The 27,734-nt window shown below is 43.9% G+C and overlaps 1 protein-coding gene across 3 annotated transcripts in view; it reads right to left on the bottom strand.

Annotated features, from left to right (window-relative positions):
• Positions 1 to 27,734, bottom strand: part of LOC117362008 (disintegrin and metalloproteinase domain-containing protein 9-like) — a 237,154-nt gene that overhangs the window by 19,524 nt on the left and 189,896 nt on the right. For all 3 annotated transcript variants that reach the window (XM_033947712.1, XM_033947713.1, XM_033947714.1), the window contains 2 exons: positions 17,706 to 17,889; positions 3,647 to 3,727 (listed from right to left, as the gene is read on the bottom strand). In XM_033947712.1, the coding sequence (XP_033803603.1) occupies positions 3,647 to 3,727; positions 17,706 to 17,889 (265 nt within the window). The remainder of the gene's footprint in view (positions 1 to 3,646; positions 3,728 to 17,705; positions 17,890 to 27,734) is intronic.

The raw sequence follows: 27,734 nt of genomic DNA, 5'->3' as shown, positions 1-27,734 counted from the left end.
GTTTCTCCCAGCCCCATTGATTTCATCTTGCTCAACAGCCTGCGATGCGGGACACTATCGAAAGCTTTGCTGAAGTCTAGGTATACGACGTCCACGGATTCTCCCAAGTCTAGCTGTTTTGAAGGCCCTATGTCTTTTATTTCTGTACTTTCTCTATGATTTGTGCTCTGAATCCCTCTCTACTTTGGATATTATATGCAGGTCTCCCATTAGTGTCATTAAAGAAACTTCAAACTATTCAACACACTTCTATTAGACTGTTGATGCATGCTCACTGCTTTGATCATGTAACTCCTTTGCTAAAGGAACATCACTGGCTTCCAGTTAAATTCCGCATTGAACATTAATTGCTGACTTTGGCCTATAAAACAATGCACACTGGACTACCTTCCTATTTGGCATCATTTAGCATTCTCTATCATCCGTTACATTCACATAGATCAGCTTCATTTGACCAATTAACAATTCCTTCTGTTCACTTGACTATACTTAGGTCTACAGGTCACTGCTTTTTTTTTTGCTTTGGTACCACTATTATGGAATTCACTCCCCCCTGATCTTCATTCCAAGCAATCATACATTAAATTCTGTGCACTTCAAAAAAAATCTAATCTAATCTAGTATTTCTGAGTCATGCTATGCCTAAACAAGTTTAAGGTGACTTATAATATAAGGAATTAAAGAATATATATGCTACATTATAGCAGTTTGAGGAGGGCAGAATTATGAATGTTGTAATAGGGAAGAGAGAATGGAGGTTCTATTACTATACTGGTATAACACTTGAGTCCTTTTCAAATTAATAAAGTGACTTCTGAAGTCCACCATGGCAAGAGGAAAGGAAAAAAACACACCAGAAAGAACTTGCATGTATTATATATAAGAGGCGCATCAATTTTATTTGTCTTAAATGTAATAAGAGCTTCCCCTTGTATTCAGAACTCCAAACGCACAAAAGGAATCATTACAATGAGAAACCATTACAAAAAAAAAAAAGTTCAAAAAGGAGTGGGAAAGACACAAAGGATTTCTAAATAGAAAGAGGATAGTAGTCACATAAAATTTGACAGATCAAAAACTATATCTTCGCTTATGATGCATAGGAGTGGTGCTTAAATGGAAGCCCCAGTAGCAGGGAATTGAAGCTGATGCCAGACAGATTTCTATGGTTTGTGTCCCGTATATAGCAAAATGGATGGGGGGGGGGGATGAAATTAGCTTTGATGGTGACTCCAGCAGTGGGGCAGTGTAGCTGATGCCAGACAGACTTTTACGGTCTCCTTCCCATATCTAGCAAGAAGGATCAGATGCAATTATGTACATTTTATATCACAATTAAATCATCTGAGTATAAGTCTTATCTATCTTGGGGTGATGGGAAAACATCTTATACTTGAACTTTGCAAGTAAAATGAACAATTACTGGTTTGTTGGTTCAACATTGCCTTGAGGATAAATATGGCCGTTGAGCAGACTGGATGGCCCAGACAAGCCTTCTGCCATCTTTATTATGTTACTCTTATGTTACTAAGGTATCCAATGGTCATCTGGTCAGTTTGGGTACCTTTGTGGCACTTAGATGCATTTAACACAAGTCTAGCTCTGAACATCTAAGTTCTTTTCCAGGATGTTTTGGGAAAGATTCAATTATCGCCACAAGACATCCAAGTTAACATGCCCAAAACATGCTCCCTGGAACTCTGGATGGATAATGGATGAGGCAATCCAAAAATTCTATAAGAAACTACCAAAAATGTCCTATTGGATAATGGATGAAACATCTTGCTAGATGTCCAGGAAAACGTATTTGATTGGATATAGTGACAATCACGGAGACATGGTTCACGGAGAACCACGACCGGGATGTAGTTATACCGGGCTATACCCTTCCTGCCAACAGAACCCGCCCCCCCGACGATCGCCGGCAGGAGGGTGCCCAACTCCTCCTGCCGGACCCCAATGGCCCCCCCCAAAGATCGCCGGCAGGAGGGTGCCCAACCCCTCCTGCCGGACCCCCCCCTAACAAAACCTCCCACCCCGGAACCCCCCTTGGGCTTACCTCCAAATTGGCCGGATAGCTCCTCACACTGTCCAGCCAGCAGGCCCGCCTCTATCCAAATGAGGCAGGCCCGCCCCTCCACTGCCCAAACCACAGGATCCTAGGGTCTGATTGGACCAGGCACCTAAGGCCCCTCCTGCTATAGGCTGTGGTCAGAGAGGAGGAGGTTGTTGGAGCCCTTTAATGCCAGTTCTAATAAACTGTGCTATATCTTAGGAAGAAAGAGGTTGGGATTAAATAATGGTAATTGTACCTGTGTGGGTGGAGATGATGTACTGGGGCAGCATAACAGAAACCAGGTACTGAGACTTCTTGGATTAGACTGAGAGAGATCCTGAACCACTTTTGATTTAAGAGCTACTACTACCAGGCCAGATGTAGATACAATGTCTTGAGGTCCCCAGACCACTTTTTCTCCTAGGGCTTATCCTTATTACTTCATGAAGACCAAGCCTGGATTTTTTTGCATGTGTGCGACACCTTTTATTGGACTCACATACAAAGTTTCCTAAGACAGTGCCATGCAGGAGTTTTACAGACTGCTTCAATAACAGGTGTCACAACCTTCAAGGAATCCACTTTTCTCCAGGACCAATATGAACAGCATTAGCTTAAGAAGTCTGCTTCTTGGAGAATATCCTTAGTTAACCTTGTTCTCGTTCCATAATGTGATCTGCTTTTGTTTTCAAACAGTTAACCATCATAAGATTTTCATTTGAGCTAAGCCAAGTGCTTTCAAGGAAGTCTTCTATCCTTTCAGCCCATTTTGGTCCCATTCAAAGGCTCTGCTTTCCTGGAGCCCCAGAGTTCAGCTGTATTAACAAGCCCCCCTCTCCCATTGTTTCCCTCAGGAACCTCCATTTCCTCTTAATTTTCCACCTCGTTTTGTGATGTCCAAATGCTTTTTTTATGTTTTACTTTTTTTCTATCTAAAAATAAACTTTGAAAAGAAAAAAAAAATATGGAGGGATATGATTAAAGGTACAAGGGGGGGGTATGATTAAACAAGATACTGGGGGTATGTGGGGGGATGATTTAAGGTACTGACGGTTACGTGAGGTGTATGGGGCCTGTCTGCCTGTCACTAGGCCACTAGGCCTGCCTGCCTGTCTGCTCTGTGCCCTGTCCCAACCTACCACTAGACCACCAGAGGGGGGGACAGGGTACAGACCCTGGCAAGGAGTGTGGGGTTGGGTGCAGAGCCTGGCAGGGAGAATTTGGTTCAGAATGGTTTTTTTCTTGTTTTCCTCCTCTAAATCTAGGGTGTGTCTTATGGTCAGGTATGTCTTATGGAGCAAAAAATACAGTATGTTTTTTATGCTGCATTAAGAGAAGGTTTTCCCAACAACTTGCTTAAGTTATTTTCCATGCAAAAGGATCAACAGAAAAAAAAGGTACAAATTCCTGTGAATACTTTGTCCCTGTGACAATTTTCAAAGCATGCATTTACATTCAGTTTGAAAATTGGTGCTACCCAAAAATTTAATAAAAAACTGTTTGGAAATTATCCCATTAAAAAAAAAAAAAAAAAAAAAATATATATATATATATATATATATTTATATGTAAAATGTTTTAACTACTTACCCCATGTCCGTTGCAATGCTTCTTTGGGTCACATGCAACATCCAAATTTGAAACACTTACACAACGATGATCTAAACAAAGCTAAAGGAAAATATACCACATCACAGTTCTAATTTCATGGGAAGTTTAATTATGCAAGACAATTGTGGAAAAATACAAAACAGTTAAACATTATGAAGAAATTATTTTATAAGGCATTTCCATTCAGGTAGTCTAATACAGTTTTTTCAACCTTTTTACACCTATGGACCGGCAGAAATAAAAGAATTATTCTGTGGACCGCCATCGGTCTGTGGACCGGCAGTTGAAGAACACTGGGTTAAGTCGTGGGCCAGACCCCACCCATCTCTACCCAATATCCACTCCAGACCCTGCCCCCATAATAGTACTAATTGTAACACTATTTTTTCCATTAATTTTTCACAGATACACAATATAATCTTATTAACAACACATAATGATTAACCACAAAGTTAAACTATACAAAGCACACTGACAGCAGATGTAAATTCTCAAAATTGACATAATTCAATCACTAAATTCAAAAATAAAATCATTCTCCCCTACCTCTGTTGTCTCCCTACCTCCTTGCTATGCCTTACCTTCTGGCCTGCTCCAGCCTGGCAGTGCACAAAACTGCGGGCAGCGCCTCCTTGCACGTCCCGTGCCTCATCTGGAAGCCTTCCCTCTGACGTTGCAACGTCAGAGAGAAGGCTTCAGGTTCAGGCGCAGGACACGCGTAGGAGCCACTGCCCGTGGCTTTGTGCATTGAATCAGTGAGGAAGAGGGAGCTGGCTCGAAGATAACGCCACATTGATTGCACCGTGGACCGGCAGTTGAAGAACACTGTTTTGGGCCTGATGCACGTGCTGGCCCTGTGGACCAGCAGGAATTTCTGTGTACCGGCACCGGTCCACGGACTGATGGTTGAAGAATACTGGTCTAATACATGTAGTAAACCTATTAAGTAAGGACACTTGGACACTTAAGTGCCTTTACAGAATACTAATGTAAAATTGGCATTAGTGCTATCACCAGTATAGATAGTAGTCTATAAATTTACATGCACAACAGGTGCTTAAATTTAAGTGACTTGTTATAGGATGAGGGAATAAATACAAACCTGATGTTTCAAATTATGGATCCAATATGGTAAAATTTACTTTTATCTCCTAATTTCCTTTCATTGAGTCCTGCTAAACCAGTCCAAAGTTGTAGGTAGTGCTCCCCAACCAACAAATGGAACACTGACTTTTAATGACATCACTACAAGTACAAGGAATGGTGTAGAATTGTACTTTGCAGTATACTCTTCTCAAACCTGATGGAAACACCCCCGTCTAAAACACAGAACAAGAGAACATGCATCACAGAGAACATATGAAACCCAAATTAAATAGTTTACTTAGCATTGGTCTGGAATATACAGATCCAGCTCCTGGATCTACAAACAGAAATTCCTCACAATCTACCAGACTCAAACTAAATAGTCTTCTATAGAGGGTCAAAGACTAGCTGAGGAGGACTCAAGGAATGGAAATTATCAGGTAAGGCCAAATCTCACCTTCTTTATCCTCTTCCTGGATCAGTTCAGACATTTGGAGTATACTTAGATTTTCCTCTTTGGGCAGCTTCACTCTGTTTGGGAGCTGGCCTACCTGAGCCTGACTGCTGCCGCAAGGGAAGGAGTTGGCTGGGTTTAGGAGACCAGCTCCGCCCCCAATGGCCTTTGCGGCGCTTCTTCTGCTTTTTTAAAAAAGATTTTCCTCTTCGGGCAGCTCCACTCTGATCGGGAACTTCCCCAACTGAGCCTGACTGCTGCTGCAAGGGAAGGAGTTGGCCGGGTGTGGGAGACCAGCTCCGCCCCCAACTGCCCTTGTGGAACTTCTTCTTTTAAAAAAGATTTTTCCTCTTCAGGCAGCTCCACTCTGATCGGGAGCTGCCCCCAGCCGAGCCTGACTGCCGCCGCAAGGGAAGGAGTTGGCCAGGTGTGGGAAACCAGCTCCTCCCCCAACTGCCCTTGCGGTGCTTCTTATTTTAAAAAAGATTTTCTTGGCGCTGTTGTGTTTTCTCAGATTATTCACCCTGGGTTGGGTTGGGAGCCCGGGGGGGTTGGGTTGGGAGCCCGGGGGATTGTGATTGCTGGACTGGGATTATTCAAATATTAGACCCCCGGCTCTTCATGTCTTTAGCTTCTACGTTACGTATAGTATCCTGGAATGTTTCCGGTATTACCTCTCTTATTTAAAGGACAAAAATTCTGACTCAACTAAAACGTAATAAAGCAGATATTGTCTGTCTTCAAGAAACCCGATTGACGGATGTAGACCACTCCAAATTAAAAAGATCTTGGGTGGGTGCGGTCTTTGCTGCTTCTGCCTCAGAAACAGGCGGGGGTAGCCATTTTATTTAAAAAATCATTACCACAGGTAACGCGCCTGGTGGACAGTGATCCACAGGGCCGCTATATATTGCTCCACGTTACGGTGGGTATTTACTCGTTCTATCTTATGACTATATATGCTCCAAATGTTTATGACCATTCTTTTTTTGAACGTTTAACAGCTATATTTGCAGAACATGTGGGGGACCCTTTGTTTTTGGCAGGCAATTATAATCAGGTTCTTGATCCCAGTTGTGACCGCTCTAATTCTGGACCAAGTCCAGTGGGACCGGGGATGCGTGGTATTCCATATCTCTGTTCTGCCTTAGATCTGGTGGACCCTTGGTGTTTACTCCATTCCACTGAACGGGATTATACTCACCGATATAGAGCACACAGTACATATTCTAGGATTGGCTATATTCTCACCTCTAGACACTCTTTTCTTAATGTTGATTCAGCTGTCATTGGACCCAGGGTTATTTCCGATCACGCTTTGATTTGGATAGATGTGAATATTGGTTTTGGAATTAGGGGATCGGCCTGCTGGCGTTTTCTCAGCTATTTGTTTAATGATGTCCACTTTCAAGAATTTTTACAAAAAAAGTGGGAGGAGTATCTGGAATTTAATGGCCAACATATGACTGATCCAGATTTGTTTTGGAATACAGCTAAGGTAGTACTTAGGGGGAACTGTATAGCCTATGTTATAGCCCGAAATCGCCGATTGTCTCGGGGAATTCTCCATTTAGAGCACAGGTGTCAAAGTCGATCCTCGAGGGCCGCGATCCAGTCAGGTTTTCAGGATTTCCCCAATAAATATGCATGAGATCTATTAGCATACAATGAAAGCAGTGCATGCAAATAGACCTCATGCATATTCATTGGGGAAATCCTGAAAACCCGACTGGATTGCGGCCTCGAGGACCGACTTTGACACCCCTGATTTAGAGCGACATTACGTTACTTGTCCATCCCCTGCTCATAATATCCATCCCCTCTCTTAATACCCATATACATGAACGTGTAATGAAGATGTTATTTTATCAAAAATTTAAATACCATAGATATGGTAATCGTGCAGGCAAACTGTTATCTTATCTTACGAAAAAGGCGAGAGGACAGCATTTTATAATGGGGATTAAGGATGGAACGGGGAAACTTCAACATAATATAACCCTAATTGCTGACCTCTTTAGGTTTTACTTTCAGGATTTTTATGCAAAGCAGGATCAGGGGATGGGCTCCATGATCGGGAATTATCTCGCTGATTCGGGATTACCGAAGCTTACTGCTGGAGATATTGCTTCTTTAAATGCTCCAGTTACAGCTAAAGAATTGCAGCGGGTGATTCGGGATCAGAGGAATTATTCCGCTCCCGGCCCTGATGGCTTTACGGCCGAATTTTATAAATTGCTGTCCTCTCAGATTGAGATTCCCACAATCTCAGGGTTGCCATGGAAACAGAGAGGATCAGGAGCTAAACAGAGATTTTAAAAAACAAACAAACAACAGTGGACAAGGACAGAGACACACAGACACTCACAGAAGGACAGGGGCTAAAGAGACAGATTGAAAAAATCACAAAACACAGAGGACAAGGAGAGAGAGACACACAGACACGCACAGAAGGACAGGGGGCTAAAGAGACAGATTGAAAAAAATAACAAAACACTAAGGACAGAGAGAGACACAGGAAACAAATGACAAACAACCAAACAACAGCCAAGGAGATAGATGGGAATAAAAGGCACACATACAGTAACCAATTAAAAAGACAGAGAGACAGTAAAAAAAACCCAACCATACAGTGGCCATGTCAACCGTGCCTCAGAGTGGCCTGCGAGGTTCGTTACAGCCGGTAGGATGTTTAAAGAAGAGGAGCCGCAAGCTGGACAGGGGGAGCAGATAAGGAGTGCTGCTGGACAGGGGGAGCAGGGAAGAGGGTCAGGGGGAGAAAGTAAGGAGTGCTTCTGGCCAGGGGGAGCAGGGAAGAGGGTCAGGGGAAGAAAAGAAGGAGTGCTGCTGGACAGGGAGAGCAGGGAAGAGGGTCAGGGGAAGAAAAGAAGGAGTGCTGCTGGAAAGGGGGAGCAGGGAAGAGTGACTGGGGAGCAGGGAAGAAGTGCTGCTGGACAGGGGGAGCAGGGAAGAGGGACAGGGGGAGCAGGTAAGGAGTGCTGCTGGACAGGGGGAGGTAAAAGGAAGGGAGAAGGCCTACTGCTGGACAGGTGGAACAGGCAAGGGGTGATGGTTGACAGCCGAGGAAAGAGAGAGACAGAAAGCAGCCAAGGGGAGAGAGAGAAAGAAAGAAAGACACACACATACATCTATTCTAGCACCCGTTAATGTAACGGGCTTAAAGACTAGTTTGGAATAAGCGATTAATCAAATTTTATAATAAACTTGAAACTTAAACTTGATAAACGTGGAACCAGGCAGAGCTGCCCTTTGTCCCCGCTTCTTTTTCTGCTTTATTTAGAGCCTTTTTTAAGAACATTAGAGCATCCTAATGTGATAGGGATGACATTTGCAGATCATACGGTTAAGGTCTTGACTTTTGCCGATGACTTACTATTTACACTGACTCAACCTCTTTCTTCTTTACCTCATCTTTTGCAAGCTTTGGAAGAGTTTCGGTTTTATTTGGGATATACGCTGAACTATCACAAATCCACAGCCCTAGCTATTTCAGCTTCTCTTCAGGATACCTGGGAGGGGGAATTTCCCTTTTCTTGGGCTCCAGCAGCAATCAAATATTTAGGGGTGTGGTTGCCTCGAGATTTGTCTACCTTATATGCCTGCAATGTGTCTCCGTTATTGGAGGAAACGAGGCACCAGCTTCAACTTTGGAAATCTTTCCCCTTGTCAGTGGAAGGGCGAGTGGTCTTGTACAAGATAGTCCTATTCCCCAAATGGTTATACCGTTTTCAGGTTTTACCCATGTTGTTATCCCATGCCCACCATGTCCAACTTTCTCGAATGTTACAATATTATTTATGGGGAGGTAAGAGGCCGCATATGATGTGTCTACCCAGGGAGAGGGGGAGTTATGGCTTATTGAATATTCATTGGTATGCATATGCTTGTCAGATGAGACACATCAATGATTGGTTTAGAGGTACTTTCTATTTCTCTGCCACTCAGGTGGAGTTGTCTGTATTAGTTCCTTATCATATTAGCTACTTGTTACATGTATCTGCCCCACCTCTCCGTGCCGTGGTGGTGAAATACCCTCTATTTGCCCCTGCAAGGCAGACATGGCGATGGGTATGTGGTCGCTTAAAATTGTCATCAGTAATCTCTCCATACCTGCTGATACAGGGTAATTGTGATTTTGTTCCAGGAACGCAGAACCCTCCTTTTCAGAGGTGGGCATCCCAGGGATTACAATATCTTTTTCAAATGTACACGGAGGACGGGATTCTTGCCACCTTTCGCTCATTGCAATATACTTTTGGACTTCCGGAGGTGGATTTATTTGCTTATTGGCAAATTCGACATTATGTACAATCATTACCAGAGTGCCACTTAATGGAGACATGTCGAGAATAACTGTCTGAGATGTTCAGTTTGTCTGCTCAACAACTGATTCCCTTAAGATTTCATTATGTGGGACTCTATGACCTGCAACCGGAGGTTAATTTGGAGATTTTAGCAGTTACCTGGTCGGAGGATTTACAGTGTGCGCTTATAGCATTACAGATCCGACAGGTCTTGAAAAACTTGCGGAAGTTGACTTCCAATATACTCCACTGGGAACTTCAGCTTAAGTTCCTTCTATAGCTGTATATTCCCTCTATGAGAGACTTCCGGATGGGAATTACTCCAGTGCATAATTGCCCCAAATGTGTGCGGGCTTAGGCCACACTGGGCCATATGTTTTGGTCTTGTCTGCGTATTTTGCAGTTTTGGACTTGTTTGGGAAATTACACATCTTCATTATGGGGCAAACGATGGTTGCCTACGCCTAGAGCACTTTTTGGATTTTATCAGTTTACGGCTCCTAAACCCAAAGGGATGTCAAGAGTGATGTTACTGGGAAAAAAAAGCCATTTTGTCTACTTGGCTGTATTCCAATCCACCGACTTATAGTCATTGGAGAACATTGATGATCATTCATGCTTCTTTGGAATGTAGACACTTTGTAGATCTTGAAGGAGATCTGGGCCGTCGTTTTCAGCCCATTTGGGAACACTTTTGGATAGACCTTACTCCTTGTGCCTGGAGTAGACTTTTGAATGTTTGAATGGAGTTCTTTTAGTTTTGCATGTTCACGATCTGAGTTTGTACGGAGGGTTGGGAGGGTGGAAGGGTGAGAGGGGGGTTTATAATGTGCAAATATATCAGAAAATTGTTTGATTCTGTCATTTTTGCATGCGTGTACTTTGATATTCAATAAATATATTTTAATATAAAAAAAGATTTTCCTTTTCAGGCAGCTCCGCTCTGATCGGGAGCTGCCGCAAGGGAAGGAGTTGGCCAGGTGTGGGAGACTAGCTCCGTCCCCAACGGCCCTTGCGGTTCATCAGTTGAGCCAGAACCACATTAAGATCCCATACAACAGGAGGCGGTTTGACAGGTGGATGGAGATTAAAAAGACCCTTCATAAAACGAGAAACCAGAGGGTGTGCCGAGAGCGGTTTCCCATCCAAACGCTGATGAAAAGCAGCAATTGCACTAAGATGAACTCTAATAGATGTAGATTGAAGACCTGACTGAGATAAATGAAGCAAATAATCCAGAACGGAAGCCAAAGGAGAAGATTTTGGCTGAAGACTATGAGTGGAACACCAAGTTGAGAATCTGGTCCACGAGTGGACGGTTTTCTGGAGGCCAGAAATACATCCTGAACAGACTGAGAAAATTTAGCAGAATCTGTCAAGTAGAAAGGAACCATGCTGTCAAATGAAGAGACTGCAGGTTTGGATGAAGTAAAGACCCCTGACTCTGAGTGAGCAGAGAAGGAAAAACTGGCAGAAGAAGAGGTTCCTTGATGCTGAGTTGAAGAAGAAGAGAGAACCAAGGTTGACGGGGCCACCGAGGCGCTATAAGAATCATCGTGGCATGGTCCGACTTCAGCTTGACAAGGGTTTTGAGAATCAGAGGGAAAGGAGGAAAGGCGTAGAGGAACTGACCCCTCCAATCCAGAAGAAAAGCATCCGCCTCGAGACGGAGAGGCGAGAAAATGCGGGAACAAAACAGAGGTAGTTTGAAGTTGTCGGGTGATGCAAAGAGATCCACCCGAGGAGTCCCCCATCGAGTGAATACTTGACGAAGTGTGGGGGAGTTGAGCGTCCATTCGTGAGGCTGAAGCAGACGACTCAATTTGTCTGCAAGGCAATTCTGAAGGCCCTGAATATAAACAGCGCGAAGAAGGATGTTGTGAGAAATCGCCCAATTCCACAACCTTAGAGCTTCCTGACAAAGGGAGTGGGAACCCGTCCCGCCCTGTTTGTTGACATAATACATCGCTATTTGATTGTCCGTCCGAACAAGGACTACTTGGTCGTGAAGGAGGTGAAGAAAAGCTTTGAGAGCAAGAAATATCGCTCTGAGTTCCAACAGATTGATGTGACATCGACGATCTGTGGCAGTCCATAAACCTTGCGTACGGAGACCATCTACGTGGGCTCCCCATGCGTACTCGGACGAATCTGTTGTGAGAACTTTCTGATGAGGAAGATGGTGAAACTGCAAACCTCTGGAAAGATTTAAAGAGAGCATCCACCAGCGGAGAGACTTCTTTAATGAAGGCGTCACCGCTATATGACGAGAGGGTGGATCCAGAGCTTGTTGCCACTGGGACGCCAGTGTCCACTGAGGGATGCGAATGTGGAGTCTTGCAAAGGGAGTCACATGCACCGTAGATGCCATATGTCCCAGAAGGACCATCATTTGTCGAGCCGTGAGAGTCGACAGGGAAGTTACGTGATGACAAAGGCGCAAGAGAGTGTCCTGACGATTGAGGGGGAGGAAAGCTCTCATGCGAACAGAATCCAACACGGCGCCAATAAATTGGATCGATTGAGTTGGAACCAACTGAGATTTGGGAAAGTTGATATGGAACCCCAGACTTTGAAGAAAAGAGATAGTCTGAAGGGTCGCTTGAGTAACCCCTGGAAGAGAAGGAGCTTTGATAAGCCAATCGTCGAGGTAAGGAAAAACTTGAAGTCCCCGAGCACGAAGGGCCGCGGCTACCACGACTAGACACTTGGTGAAGACCCGGGGAGAGGTTGCCAAGCCAAACGGAAGAACCCTGTATTGAAGGTGAAGGTTCCCCACCTTGAACCGGAGATATTTGCGAAAATTTGGATGGATAGGAATGTGAGTATAAGCCTCTTTGAGGTCCAATGAGCACATCCAATCTCCCTGATCCATGAGGGAGTACAGAACCGGAAGAGAGAGCATGCGAAATTTCTCTTTGACTAGAAATTTGTTGAGAGCTCGGAGATCCAGAATGGGTCGCAAATCCCCCGTCTTCTTTGGAACTAGGAAGTATCTGGAGTAAAACCCCAGGTTGTGTTCGGAAGGAGGAATCTCCTCCACCGCTCGAAGGCGAAGAAGCGCCTGAGCCTCCTGAAGAAGAAGGGGGAGTTGCGAGGAACTGGAAAGACACTCTCCTGGAGGGTGATCTGGGGGCACCTGAAGTAGGCGCAGAGAGTATCCCTCGCGGATGACCGTAAGGACCCAAAGGTCCGATGTAATGGTTTCCCAGACAGATGAAAAAAGGGAAAGGCGACCTCCGATGGGTAGGGAGGAGTTTGGATGCAAGGAGGTTGGAATGCTCACCACTGGACCGTCAAAAAGACGGAGCTGTTTTGGTTGGAGCAGGCGCCTGGGACTTTTGAGGACGTTGTTGCTGGGGCCGTCTAGGTGGAGGCCTAGAGAAAGCCGGCGTGGACTTCATCGGGTAGCGACGAGCTGGAGGTTTGTAAGCTCTAGTCGCAGAAGGTTTTGGTTTTGGACGAAGAAGAGAGGCGAAGGAGCGTTCATGCTCAGAGAGCCTTTTAGTAGCCGCCTCAATAGAGTCATCAAAAAGCTCAGAACCTAGGCACGGCAGGTTCGCTAAACGATCCTGTAAATTGGGATCCATGTCCACTATCCTGAGCCATGCAAGACGTCGCATGGCCACTGCAAATGCCGAGACCCTGGAAGAAAGCTCAAAAGCATCATAAGATGCCTGCAACATGAAGAGACGCAATTGAGAGAGAGACTGAATAATGTGTTTATATTCAGAAAGGCGTTCTTTGGGCCAGTCTGGGCAAAAGGATGACAACTGCTTCAAAAAATAATTAAAATATGAAGTAAAGACATAGTTGTAATTCAAAATTCGATTTGTCATCATTGAATTTTGATAAAGTCTGCGCCCAAACTTGTCCATAGTTCGTCCTTCGCGCCCCGGTGGGACTGTTGCAGACACCTTAGAAGGATGAGCTTTCTTCAGGGACGATTCCACCACTAGAGACTGATGAGGAAGTTGAGATTTCTCGAAACCGTTGCAGGGAACAGTGTGATACCGAGACTCCAACTTCGATGGGATCGCTGTCACAGAATAAGGAGTCTCCATATTCCGCAGGAAAGTCTGCTTCAGCACCGGTGTCATGGGCAGACGCAAAGTCTCCTTAGGAGGATGGGAAAGCTCCATATCTGCCAGATATTCAGGCGTGTACTTCGAATCGGAATGCAAGTCTATATTAAGCGCCTGCCCCATGTCGAAAACGAATTTCGCAAATGAAGAAGACTTCGAGGTCGAGGCTTCCTCAGGGGAGGCAGAACGAGTATGAGGCGCCACTGAAAACGATGGAGAAGCCTCACGCGAATATTGAGAGACGGGCTCCGATTCGAGGTGCAAAGTGATGGAGGATGCTCCACTGCCAGTCAGAGGAGGAGTGGCTGAATGCTTCCGCTTAAGGCTCCGAGTTGGAGAGGTGCGTGGAGTACGAGGTTTAGCCAGAGGAGATTGATCCCGAGACAAACGCCTCGAAGGTGGAGACCTCGACCTCGAATGCCTCGATGAAACCGAAGAGGCAACGGTACTGTGAGAGCGAGGCACAATCTTCGAAGCGAAATCCGAATGCCTCGAGCTCTTCGAGGAAGTGAGCTTTGAAGACCGAGACCGATGCTTCGATCGAGGCAATGATTGTTTAGCCACCCGTTCAGGAGAGGAATCTGACGAGGAAACCTTAGATCGAGACCTGCGACGAGGAGATCGTCGACAAGGTGCAGACTGCTGCTCAGGCTGGAGTTGCGAAGACAGAGTCGAGGCCGGTACCAACTGAGCCACTATCGAGGAAATCTGCGTAGTCAAAATTGACTTAAGCATGTCCTCAAACATGGGGACGGAGACCAAGGGACTTGGAGTCACAGGTGGTCTCGTGCGTTCCAAGGAGGGCGACCTCGAATGAGAGTATTCCCTGGACTTGGAAGCACGTTTTGAAGATGGTCGAGAAGACGGAGTCGAACCTGGAGCCCCAGGTTGCGTGGACGCAGACTCCGTCGGCTTCTTAGGGATGGTACCTGAAAAGGAAGCAGGAGACTTACCCCCCCAATCCAGGCTTCGAGGACACCGCCGAGGCCTTCGAGGCCGAGGACCCGGAGGTCTTCGAGGCCGAGGCCTGTCGAGGAGGTGAGGTCGAGGTTTTAGCACTCGAGGGTTGCCCCGAAGTCGAGGGTTTAACAGATGCCTCGACCGAGGCCACAGCTTTTTCAGGCTCCATGCGAGGGAAAAGTTCTAAGAACCTGTCGCAGCGGCGCTTGAAGGCACGAGGTTGAAGAGTGAGGCAGCGAAGACAATCTTCGGGGCGATGAGTCGACCCGAGACAGATCATACACCGACTATGGGGATCAGTGATGGAGATAGTCCTGCCGCACTGATAACACCTTTTAAACCCGGTAACAGGCCGGGACATAGATAGGACAAAGTCCGTGTCGAGAACGAGGAAGAGAGGCCTAGGCCTCAATCTCCCAACCCGACGTCAAATAAAACACAAAAGGATTTTTATTATTTATTTATTTTTTTTTAGGAAAGAACAGAATTAGAACACAGCGACCGAAAACAACAAAAAGTACTCAGCCGCGGTGAAGAGAAGGCACAACGCTACGGGAACCAAGCCGACAAGTCTTCTCAGCTCCGCGGAAAACATTGAACTGAGGATCCTCACAAGAGATGCGCCCCCTAGTTCGGGCAGGAAGGCACGCGCGCATGCGCGATGCAGCACTCGAAAGCTCAAGATCTTCAAGCAAGTTTGCTTTCGAGGCTGTCCGCTGCGGGGCTCCGTCGGTGACGTCACCCATGTGTGGGAATATGCTGCCTGCTTGTCCTGGGATAAAATATTTTATTTTCATTTCAGTGATCAAAAGGTGTCAGTTTAGGAATTTATATCTGCTGTCTATATTTTGAACTATATTTGCCTATTTTTCTATGGTTGTTACTGAGGTGACATTGCATATTTTAAATGATAGCTATAGAAACACAGATAAGAAAAACCAATGTATGTAAAAGAACACTTTCAATTGGCGACTGCTATGGTTATAGGACAATGGAATAGTATCGTTTTGCAGAAACTATGTGAAACAGGTGCCAACTCTAATTTCACTCAAAAAGAAGGAAAAAAGCCTCAGAAAAAGGCCCTCCCACCGCCACAAAGGTGGATATCAAGGTGGTTAGACGGTAACCTCACAGGCAAAACCTTCATTAAAATGAGTGATTTGAGCAAAGAAACTTATGCTTCACATATATACAATTGTGGATAGAGGAAAAACCACTTATCTTCAACTGATCGGCACACCGACGGAGGCCAGCGTTTCACCGACTAGCTGCATCAGGGTGTGACCCGACCGATCAGTCTGCAAAACAAAGAGAGATAAAACAAAAGGAACTTAGACGGTTTCTCATTAAGTTTTAACTTCTTGATGTTAAAATACTAACATGTACCTTGAAAGAGCGAAAACAACCGCTTCAACTGAGTCCAAAAAGATGGCTTCCATGGGGCGACTCTGAAATTCTGAAATTTAAATACCCCCGGTAGGAACGTCACTACCGGAAGTAAGTCAGAAAAAGACATAACAGCTGAGAAATGAAACGGCAAAACCAAAAACAAAAACCAAAACGAAAAAGAAGGAACCATGCATTCTTTATTGTTTGTAATTTTTGTAAATGTTTTATATATATTTTTATTTTTTTAAATGTTTTAATTATTTTGTTTTTCTTTTTTCTGCTATGTTTTTAGATTTAAAAATTTTTAATATGCATGTTTTATTTTCTTCTTTAAGACCTTCTGTGATTGAAAAGGACCACTTCCAAAAAGATGTAAAAACAGAAAAAGAAAGAAAACCTAATAAAAAGCATTCCATTCAAGTCTTTGATTTAACCCGACTGGTTCTTCGCTGTTTAATAAGTGAATCCAGAATTGTTCAGCACGTAATAACTGAGTCGGTCGATTAGTAGTTCCTTCCTTGATATGATCAATGGCAAAGCAGCGTAAATCTTCAAAAGTGTGGTTATGTTCAAGACAGTGTACTACAAGGGGAGCTTGCAGCTTGTTGTTGTGAAGACAACTCTTATGTTCGGTAATACGTCTTCTCAGGGTCCGTGTGGTCTGCCCGACGTAAATTTTCAAACATGGGCAGAAAATGACATATACCACGAACATTGTGGAACATGTAGTCAAGTGTTTAAGTTTGTAAAATTTCTTTGTGCCTGGATGTACAAAATTATCTGTGAACTCGATAGTAATGGCACAAGTCAAACACTTGCCACACTTAGAGTGTCCTGTTGACACCGTAGTCCGACTCCCGGGTTGGGGTGAAGTTAAGGTTATGTCAGCTGGACTCAAGAGTTCCTTTAAATTATTCTGTCTGGTAAATGCAATCCTGAGATGGGTCTCAGTGTGCATCGGATGTGCTGTCATAAGTTCCCAGTGTTTTCTCAAAATCTTGGTGACCACGTTCATTTTGGGAGAGTATTGTAAAATACATGTCGCTATGTCAGTGTTCGGTGTTTTATCTCTAGGAAGGAACAACAAGTCCCTATTCAAATACTTAGCTCGTTTGTATGCTTTTTTAAGGACTTGACCAGGATACCCTCTGGTTTTCAACTTAGTGTATAGATGTTTGCTTTGCAATTTAAAATCAGACAGCTCTGAGCATAAGCGGCGATACCTAAAAAACTGGGATGTAGGAAGACTACATTAGAGTTGGCACCTGTTTCACATAGTTTCTGCAAAACGATACTATTCCATTGTCCTATAACCATAGCAGTCGCCAATTGAAAGTGTTGCATTGCATATTTTAAAGTCACCTGCCTTGACTTCTAGGAAAAAAAACCCTGAATATAAATGATAATTAATATTTTTTCTATATACAGTGTGCTTTGTGTTTTTTTTAAAATTTTGTGGTACCATTATGTATTAATAAGATTATATTGTGTGTATATGAAAAGTGGATGGAAGAAATTGCATTACAATTAGTATTATTATCATGGGGGTGGAGTCAGGGGCGGAGCTTGGACAGTGGTACTCGATTGGTATTTGTTAGGCTTAGGAGATACTTGGCTTGAAGAAGTTGAGAAACACTGCTGTAAAAGGGAGTAAACATAAGTCTTCAATGACATATGAAGAATCAGAATCTGAAATTACATGGAGAATAAATTTTCACAATTATATTCAGTCTATTTACCTTATCTGCACCACATTTTGTGCCATCATGTACCCAAGTTTCATCCACAATATTGATAGGACGTGGGAAATTTAGAGTTTTGCATATGCTACCTTTGGGAGCATAGTAAATAATGGAAGCATTGCCAACATATGTTGGTGCAGTTATTGGATGTTTGCACTGTATCTTTCCACATAAAGCATTCCTAAAAAAAAAAAAAAAAAACACACACCCAAAATCTAATTACTCACAGTAAGAAATTTGATAGGTTTGAATAGAAAATACAGAAATGCTACAGAAAAAGAAAAATAATTGTTTTGTGAAATACAGGAAATTTGTGCATTTACCTTCCTTGACAGATTCAACTATCTTTGAAGAGGTAATTTTTAAACTGCGGGGTCTTTTTACACAGCTGTGATAAAGGGCTTAGTGCGTCCTAATAGAAGGCTTTTCCATGTGCTAAGCCCATTTCTAGCATGGCTGTAAATTTAGCCTTTTCCAATTTTTTCTTTGTATAGCCACTGAAAAAAAAATGAATGCAGGAGCCCTCATCACCTCCTTTTTAAGAGGCACAATGAGCTCCTATGTTCAGCACTCACTATCTGAATAATGCTGACTTACAAGGTGTGATCACAAAATATGGTGAATGTTTAAATTAAAAAAAATTATTACAGTAAAAGACACATTGCCATTAATCCCCCTCAAAATACTCCCCTTTGCTTCAAACACCCTTATCCCATCGTTCTTGCCTCTTTCTGAAGCAGTTTTGGAAGTCCTCTTTTGTGAGTGTCTTTAATTGTGCTGGCGTGGTTGCCTCGATGTCCTGAATCAATTCAAACCGTTTACCTTTCATGGTCATTTTGACTTTGGGGAAGAGCCAGAAGTCACATGGTGTCAGATCCGATGAATAAGGTGGATGAGGACACACCTTAAAGTTTTTATTTGACAGAAATTGCCTTTATAGAGGCATATATACTCATTTCCTTGGTGCTCTGATCTCCTCCCATGGTTTTCAATATTACCTCTACACTGACGATTCCCAAATCTCTCTCTCTACACCAGAAATCTCTACAGGAATCTAGGCCTGAGTCTCAGCCTGCCTGTTCTACTGCCATTTAAAACTGAACATGACCAAGACTGAGCTATTTATCTTTTCCCCTAAATCTATCTCTCACCTCCCCCCACTTTCTATCTCAGTGGATAACACTTTCATCCTCCCTGTCTTGTCAGCTTGCAACTACGGGGTCATCTTTGACTCTGCACAAATACAACAGACCGCCCAAATCTGTCATTTCTTTTTATAGCATTTCACGGGCGAAATGGCCACTATGGGGTGGACCTCAAAATCGGGCCTGATGGCTGTGAGCATCCTTTTTTTGCAGTTCTTCCCTTACTGAGTAATCACCAACAGGTATTTCTTAACCATATTAAATTAATTAATGAAATCTTTAAAGTGAATTTTACTACACTTCTCCCTCTGTATTCGCGGTGATTGGGGCTGGACTGAACCGCGAATATGCAAAAACTGTGAATAACTTATCATATGGTGTTTCAGCCCTCCCTGCACTGCCTGTGGCCTCCTTCAAATTGAGCCTGGCGCCACCATGACGGGTTTTCCTCAACAGCGGAGAGAGAGGGGGATGGTGGTCAGGGGGAGCCAGGGGGTACCTCTTCTCTGGCCGGAGGAAGCCATACTCACGCTTTATCCATCAGCTCCCGCACTTTCCACATATTCAGCATGTTGGCAGCTTCCCCACAACGGGGACAGACTGGCCTTGGCTGGTTCCTACGCGGCCTTTGGAATTGGACAGAAGCGCGGAGGGGCAGGAGAGGGGAGGCAGCCCACCACGGATTTCCTCTCCCACTCCCGGAAATCCCGACAGAGCAGCCGCAGCCTCGCACTCCTGCCTCCAAAGCCGCTGCAAGTCCAGTCGCTCAAGCAGAGAGTCGCAACATGCACATTATGGTGCTATACTTGGGAAGGCACGTCTTCTCACAGGGAAGCCCTGGGAGTTGTAGTTCGTGGGGACGGGAGTGAGGACTTTGCTTCCTGGTTTTTCAGTTTAGTTCCCGTTTCTGCACTCATGGAAAAACAACGAATAATCGAAATCGCGAGTGCAGATACCGTGAATACGGAGGGAGAAGGAAAAATTATGTTCTTACCTGTTAATTTTCTTTCCCTTAGATGCAGCAGATGAATCCAGAGACCAATGGGATAGCTCACATCTACCAGCAGGCGGAGATAGAGAAACTGATTAACAGATGGTCCTATTGGCTGGCACTCCTCCTGTTTATCTAGTATAGCTCCTTGACCAAGCATCCGTAACCATCAATAGGCATAGCATGTAAAAAACTTCTTTCCCATAACAAATCTCAAAATGCAATAATACAGAAAACAACCTGCTATAATAACAAACTGCGAAAGTTGCAAAAGAAAAAACCGAGAGACAATATCCAGAAAGGGTGGGGCTCTGGATTCATCTGCTGCGTCTAAGGGAAAGAAAATTAACAGGTAAGAACATAATTTTTCCTTCCCTAGCAACAGCAGCAGATGAATCCAGAGACCAAGGGATGTAGCAAAGCAATCCTCAATCTGGGTGGGAAGCAAACGCTGCCTCCGCAACAACCGAAGCACAAAACGCCCCTACCAGATGCGCCCCCACATCCAAGCAGAAATGCGGAGAGAAAGCACTCTCGGAAGACCAATTAGCCGCGAGACAAATCTCCTCCAAGGAAAAAACCTCTGGGCCGAGCCCAAGAAGTAGCCATTGCTCCGGCGGAATGGTCATAAAGTTCTTTTGCCAACCGCTTCCCTGCCAGCAAGCAAGCATAAAGAATGTCCTCCTGGACCCATTGAGCGATGGAGGCTTCGGACGCCGCCATACGTTTGAGGCGTCCCTTGAAGAATACAAAAAGGAGATATAAACAACTAAAAGTCGTTAGAAACCGAGCTCGCGGAGAACGCTACGTACGTATCAAAAAATGCAGTGAATAAAAGCACTGCTCCCAATTTCTCCTCCCAGGAAGAAGGAAGGAAAAGCGAGCATGACATAAAAGAAAGGATGACACCCCCCTAGAAAGAAATAGTGGTACCATCCGAACTGATACCCCATATTTTGGAAATCAGAAATAGGAATCCCTGTTAAACAAGGCCTGCAACATAGAAAACTGCAGAGCTGAAGCCATGGCCACAAGAAACTCCATATTCAACGGCACAGCCCTTTAGAGTCCCAAAAGACAAGGATGAAATGAAGCCTTTGGTAAACTGAGAAGAAGTACGTGAAGATTGTACTCCAAACCGGGCTTTCTAAGAGGCGCATGAATATACTGCACTCTGTTTAGGAACTGAACTACATGAAGCTGAGAAGTAAGCGAAGAGCAATATACCTAGCCCTTGTAACAAGCCAAGAATGGCACTAGAAGCTGAAGGGAATTGAAAGCTAAGCCCTCGGCAATACACTTGTGCCAAAAAGGAACTCTGGAGTGTTTCAAACGTTAAGAAGCACCCAAGAAAGGAAAAACCTCCAAAAGGAAGCAGAAGCCACAGGAGAAGACATCCGTAGCACCCGGATAAGAGAAGAAACAACCTGCTTCGCATAACCCTTACACGTCAACCAAGATTTTTCAAAAAACTAGGTCGTAATACTAAAGTAGTCCTCTTATCTGGAATACCCTCCCCCTTTACATCAGAAACATCAAAGACCTCAATTTATTTAAAACTAATTTAAAAACTTATCTCTTTAAATCCTCATTTAACCTTTAGTACCACAATTTGGAGTACTTGTAAACAATTAATACTTTCATTCACATCCTCCCCAACCTACTCGTTTGTTCCTTCCCACTTCATCCCCCTTTCTTCCCTTAAGGAAACCACAATTTGTAACTTTTTTTCCCCTAACGTTCTTTCCTTATGTCTCATAGTCCGTCTGTAATGTCAGTTTGTTGTAGCACCTTGAAAATTGTTAATGTAAAATAACTTGTTTTATTCTATACTATAATGTTTTTATTATGTAATTCGCTTAGATTTAATAGGCGAACCATCAAATTTTAATAAACTTGAAACTTGAAACTTGAAATATCCATGTTGATCGGACCCTAGGCGAGCAAAGCCGGAGATACCAGGAAGCTTCTTAGTCCGGCTGTCGAAAGACTCAACAAATCCGCATAGTAAGGATGGCACCGCCAATCCAGAGATTCTACAAATACTGTGCCCGGAAAGCGAGCTCGAGATGGCAAATCCAAGCCATCATCAGCCAGCGGAAAACACTGAAAAAGAGAAGGCAGAGGCGAGAAAGGAGCCATACAGCTACCCCCTCTAACTCCCACTCCCTGGGCCCACCGAAGAAGCTAGGAAGCTTAGAATTGAGAGACGAGGCCATGAGGTCTAGGTCAAGGAGATCTCACGTCCATAAAAAGAGCTAGAACGCCTGAGCCACAAATCTCAATATCCAGGATGCAGAAGATTACACTATTACTAACATGCACACTTTCCAGAGCGTACACAGCGCTTCTTTCCCAGCAATCGGTGCAAAACTCAGCCGCATGACTTATCTACTGCCGACCTTGCTACACTCACCTTACTCCTCTCCTCAAATCACTTCACTGGCTCCCTATCCACCTCTGCATACAGTTCAAACTCCTATCACTAACCTACAAGTATGTTCATGCCACAGCCCCTCAGTATCTCTCCTCTTATCTCTCCTTATATGCCTCTCCAAGAACTCCGTTCCTCAGATAAGCTGCTTTTATCGTTACCCTTCTCCTTCACTGCCAATTCCAGACTTCAGTCCCTTTATATAGCTGCCTCATGCCTGGAACACACTACCTGAGTTTGTCTGTCATGTCTCTTTCCTTGTTTAAAAGCAGGCTGAAAACCCACCTTTTTGATTTAGCCTAGAGAATGACGCAGGAAAAAATTTGGCCCCATCCCTGCAGGAACTCAATTTCCCCATCCCATCACCACGAGTTTTATCACTGTCTTTGTCCCTGCCCCTTTTCTGTAAGCTCTGTCTTAACAGCACAAGCCTTGACCACTTCTGAGTTCCCGCAGGGACGGGGAAAAATTTGTTCCTGTGTCATTCTCTAATTTAGCCATAACCCTACTCCCCTCTGCCCACTGCTCATCAACCTAGCCAGCAGATTAACCATCACTCCCCTTAACTGTATCCCCCCATGGCATCTTGTTTGTCTGTCTTGTCTGTTTAGATTCTAAGCTCTTTCAAGCAGGGACTGTCTCCTTTGTGACTCTGTACAGCACTGTGTACATCTGGTAGCGCTCTAGAAATAATTAGTAGTAGTAGTAGATTATATTGATTTTAAAGCCCCACTGTAATATTGAACAGGCCCATATGTCTACAGACTACTACATAGAAAATCCATGCTAACAATTCCTCAGTGACATACAGAGAAGAAAAATGCCACCTACAGAATAAAAGTTACCACAAACCATATACATACATGTAATAGAAACTCCAAGAAGCCAGACCTTGCAGAAGCCAGAAAAACAGAGAGCTGCAATTCCTCCTACACTGTGCAAAATATAGATAGCACAGGCCAAGAATGGTATTAGGGGGTCCAACTAGCGCTATTACCTTTGGCCCCCTGGTTAGAGAGATCCACAAGCCTACTGGAAGAAGAGCAAGGTGCAGCCTAGTAATCATCTCTGTGGACCCTTCCCAAATTTCTGGCCCAGCCATGTCTAAAACCAGGTCTCTTCCAATAATTATTATATTCAAATATATTCACAATATACTTCTCAATGGTGCTGAATTTATTAGTTATTCACTTTCTCACTTCTTTCTTTTCCACTTTAAACATGTAATGCTGAGTACTATAGGGGAGTTCAGACCTCCACCTGCGTCATAAAGCTTCATGGTGGTGTTGTTCTTCATTATTCCCAGTACAGCATTATTCGTTCAATTTTTAGAATATTTATTTTAAAACTAGTCTTTAAGCCCGTTACATTAACGGGTGCTAGAATAGATGTGTGTCTGTCTTTCTGTCTGTCTTTCTCTCTCCTTGGCCACTGTCTGTCTGTCTTTCTTTTGTCTCTCTCTTTCCTCAGCTGTCCACTACCACCCCTACCCTGCTCTCCCTGTCCAGCAGTAGCCCTTCTCCTTTCCTTTTACCTCCTCCGTGTCCATCACCACCCCTTCCCTGCTCCCCCTGTCCAGCAGTAGTCCTTCTGCCTTCATTTTACCTTTTACCCGGTTTTCGTGGTGGTCTGCAGTGGTTTTGGGGTCGCAGCATCGTGGAAGAAAGGCAATGTTTAAACTGCAGCAGGCTCCTACTGATGGGGGAAACCTCCTTCTGCCCCACGCGCCGCTAGCTGCCCCATGCACCTCAAATCGAATTCGGCACGGAGGCACACATCATGGCAGCAGGGATCACGCCGTTTCAACAGCGCATGCGCGGGTAAGGGTTTTATTAGATTAGATAATTTTTCTATTACTTCATTTTATGACTCAGGTGGAGGTCTGAACTCCCTTATAGTACTGAGCATTACATGTTTAAAGTGGAAAAGAAAGAAGTGAAAAAGTGAATGAATAATAAATTCAGTGCCATTGAGAAGTATATTGTAAAACCAGGTCTAGCAGGATATACATTTCAACTTTGACATACAGTATTTTCTAATCATAAATTAGACAATAACAATATGTTTTCTAATCACAGGGGAATCTGTTGGTTTTAGGATTACCATATGGCTCTAGAAAAAAGAAAGGACGAATTAAGATATCCAGGTTTTACTTCCATTCAAAGCAATGGAACTAAAACCCAAATGTATCAATCCGTCCTTCTTTTTCTGGAGCCATAAGGTAACCCTAGTTGGACCTCTATTGCTGGGGGCTATTTGGGGTATCCATGAACCATGTCTGCTACACTGCAAATCACCCTCTCTTGTGAGCTGCTACAGATTGTGACATACATCAGGAAGACTATAACTAGCCAGTGGGATACCTGGCAGGGCAGAAAACCCCCTTTTCTGGCAGGAGCATCCCTCTTCTCCAGGCAGTGGGAAGGTGCATGGATCGGTCAACTATTGGCTCTGCTGGTCTCTTGCCCCAGAACAGGAAGTTAACATCAGAAGGGGCGAGGGCTGACACAGGGTTACATATGGCTCCAGAAAAAGGAGGGCGGATTGAGACATCAGGGTTTTACTTCTATTGAAAGCAATGGAAGTAAAACCTGGATGTCTCAATCCGTCTTCCTTTTTCTGGAGTTATGTGATAATCTACCCATTGGTTATCTTCCTTCCACCAGATCTCATCTATTTTTCAATTAGTACAATATATTCTAACTCTCCCATCTTGATTTGTTTTTTATTAGATCACATTTAAGTGATAGATTCCAAGAAGAAATGCTCAATGATGGACAGGAATTTGAAAGGCATACTTGACTTCAGAGGGAGGGAAAGAGTCAGGGAAAGATTTCATCATTTGATCTCATTATCAATCTGACAAACATAGAATCTGTTAGTGTCAGAAACAAAATTTATTGAAGAAAGGTTTGTATTTTATATCCACAGAATGGTATAATGCTTTTCAATATTTTTTTTTTAATTATTTATTATTTTTCTCAATTACTACATACCAGAGAATTCCTGTGATAAAACATAAAAAGGAATACTACAATAAGAATTGATCATTATAGTTGAAATAACAAACTCATCATTTAGTCCACAATAAAAGGAAATATGATTCAAGATGAAAAGGAAATAATATTAAGGAAAAAATTATGAGTTACCACATCTTCCACTACATCCCTAATAGGCAGCACAGCTGTTATACAGTGACTTTTAATTCCTGTTTTAGCAGACAAAAAAATCCAATAACTGACTTGGGTCAAAAAAGGAATAAAATTTGGGTTCAAATAGTATCACACATTGACAAGGAAATTTCAACACATATTTATTTAATGCCTAGGGCCAACGCTTTAGGTCTCAACACCAATAATTCCTGGCATCTCTTCTGTGTTTCTCTAGACAAATCATGAAAAATACAAATTTTTGATCCCAGGAATTGTTCATTCATATATCATAAATACAAACATAGAATATTATTTTTATCTGATTCAAATGCAAGGTTAACAACAAAGTAGTTCTTTGGGTGATCATTTCATGAGATGACTCCGGAAATTCAGTCAGATAAAGTTGTTCCGTCTGACCATTATCATTTCTTTTATTCAATGATCCCAATAGCAAATATTGGGCACAAAACAAAGATGGCATAGCCTCTGATGGTACCTTCAAAATCTTACCAAAATATTTCCTCACCATATCAAGATGGGAAATCAATGGAGATTTTGGAAAATTCACTTGTCTTGTTATTTCTCCTTAAATTTGATTCTCTAGACCCCACCTTTTACAAAACCGTGAAAGCAGCTTTTAGCGCCGGCTGGTGTGCTGCTCCAACACTCATGGAACTATATGAGCGCCGGAGCAGTACACAGTATTCAGTGCGCCGGCAAATGCTAAAAACCACTTTCACGGTTCTGTAAAAGGGGTGTTAGTCTCTAAGGCTTTAATTTGGCTGAAGTCTTATCACACTTCTTCATTGAGTAAGACAACTTAGAAAATTGACCAGAAATTAAAGCTGTAACTTATATTAAAAAAAATTGTTATTCAGGCACTGCAAATGGCCCATATGGACTCATTAGTAAGAACCTGAAGTTTTTCTGAACTCTTGTGACGGAGGGTCTACTCTCAGCTAACCCTGAATAAGAGGCTGAGAACTTACAATCTGATAGTCTTGAAAATCAGCTCCATTCTCCAAAGTAGTAGGAATATAATTGGAAATCACCTTCGTGGGTCCCTCTGAGTCTGGAGATGGCTCACTCTCACCATTCCAGCCCCTGCCTCAGAGTCAGGTATGGCTTTTGTGAGTCTCTGCTGTCCCCAGTACCTTCTCCGATGCTGCAATTTAAAAACTTTGGGCAGCCGACAGCATTAGCAATTTTAGCTTGCCCCAGAAGCCCTTACTTTGTTCCCATGTAGGCAGATGCTGCAGAGTGAAGACTTCCAGGGCAGGCCAATGGCAGAAAGATCACATCACTAACACTGCCAGCTGCCCAAAGTTTTTAAATTGCAGCACCGGAGAAGGTACTGGGGACAGGGAACTCACAAAAGTCATACCCAAATCCAGGGTGGCCCAGGTGGGGGGGAAGGAGAGAGAGAGAAAGAGGTTCTGCTTGGGGGGGGGGAGGGGGTTAAGGGCGTTAAGGGCAAGACTTTCAGGCAGGGCACCATGGGTGGGAATGGGGTGGGGCATAGGCAGGACAGGGTAGGGCATTGGGCGGTGCCAGGGTAGGGTGGGTCAGGTGTCCTCTTTTTTGACTTAGCAAATATGGTAACCCTAGGGGAGCGGGGCCATGTACTGGGAGTGGAGCTGTGAGGAGAGGACTAGAGAGGTCTGGGAAGGAGTGAAGGGGGACTGAAAGGAATTGCTGGCAAGGAGAGAGAATTCTGCTGTGAAAGACTGAAAGAGGTAGAAAGGAGCTGTAGGGGAAAGAGAAGTTCGGTAATGGGGATAGAGGCTGGGCATGCAGCTGTGGGGCAGGGATAGAGGGGGCTAGGAAAAGATGAAAGGGATTGAAACGGGTTACTGGCAAGGAGTAGGGAGAGATTACTGCCTGGGAGACACAATGCTGCTGTGAAAGGCTGGAAGAAACAGAAGGAAACTGTAAGGGGGAGAAGGGCTGGGTGATTAAGACAGGCACTATAGTGAAACTATAGAGAGAGGAATGGAGGGTAGGAAGGGGTAAAGGGAATTGAAAGGTATTATTGGCTGAGAGAGGGAATGTTGATGTAAAGAGTTTGAAGCATCTGAAGGGAGGAGAGGCTTGGTGATGGAGACAGCAACTGGGAGTGTAGCCGAGTACAAAAGAAACAGGCTGTGAAAATAAGAGGAACTCGGGGAGAGAACATGGGCTATAATGGGTGAATGAAGCTGTGAGGAGACATGATTTGGTAGAGAACACACAAGATGAAGAGGAAAGAGATCTAAGTATCTTTGTGGAATTGGGAGAAGAGGGGCTGAGAAAAAGGTGAGAGGG

Source organism: Geotrypetes seraphini, chromosome 6, assembly GCF_902459505.1.
Source record: "Geotrypetes seraphini chromosome 6, aGeoSer1.1, whole genome shotgun sequence".
NCBI classification, from domain to species: Eukaryota; Metazoa; Chordata; class Amphibia; order Gymnophiona; family Dermophiidae; genus Geotrypetes; species Geotrypetes seraphini.
This window is presented reverse-complemented; position numbering and strand designations above follow the sequence as displayed.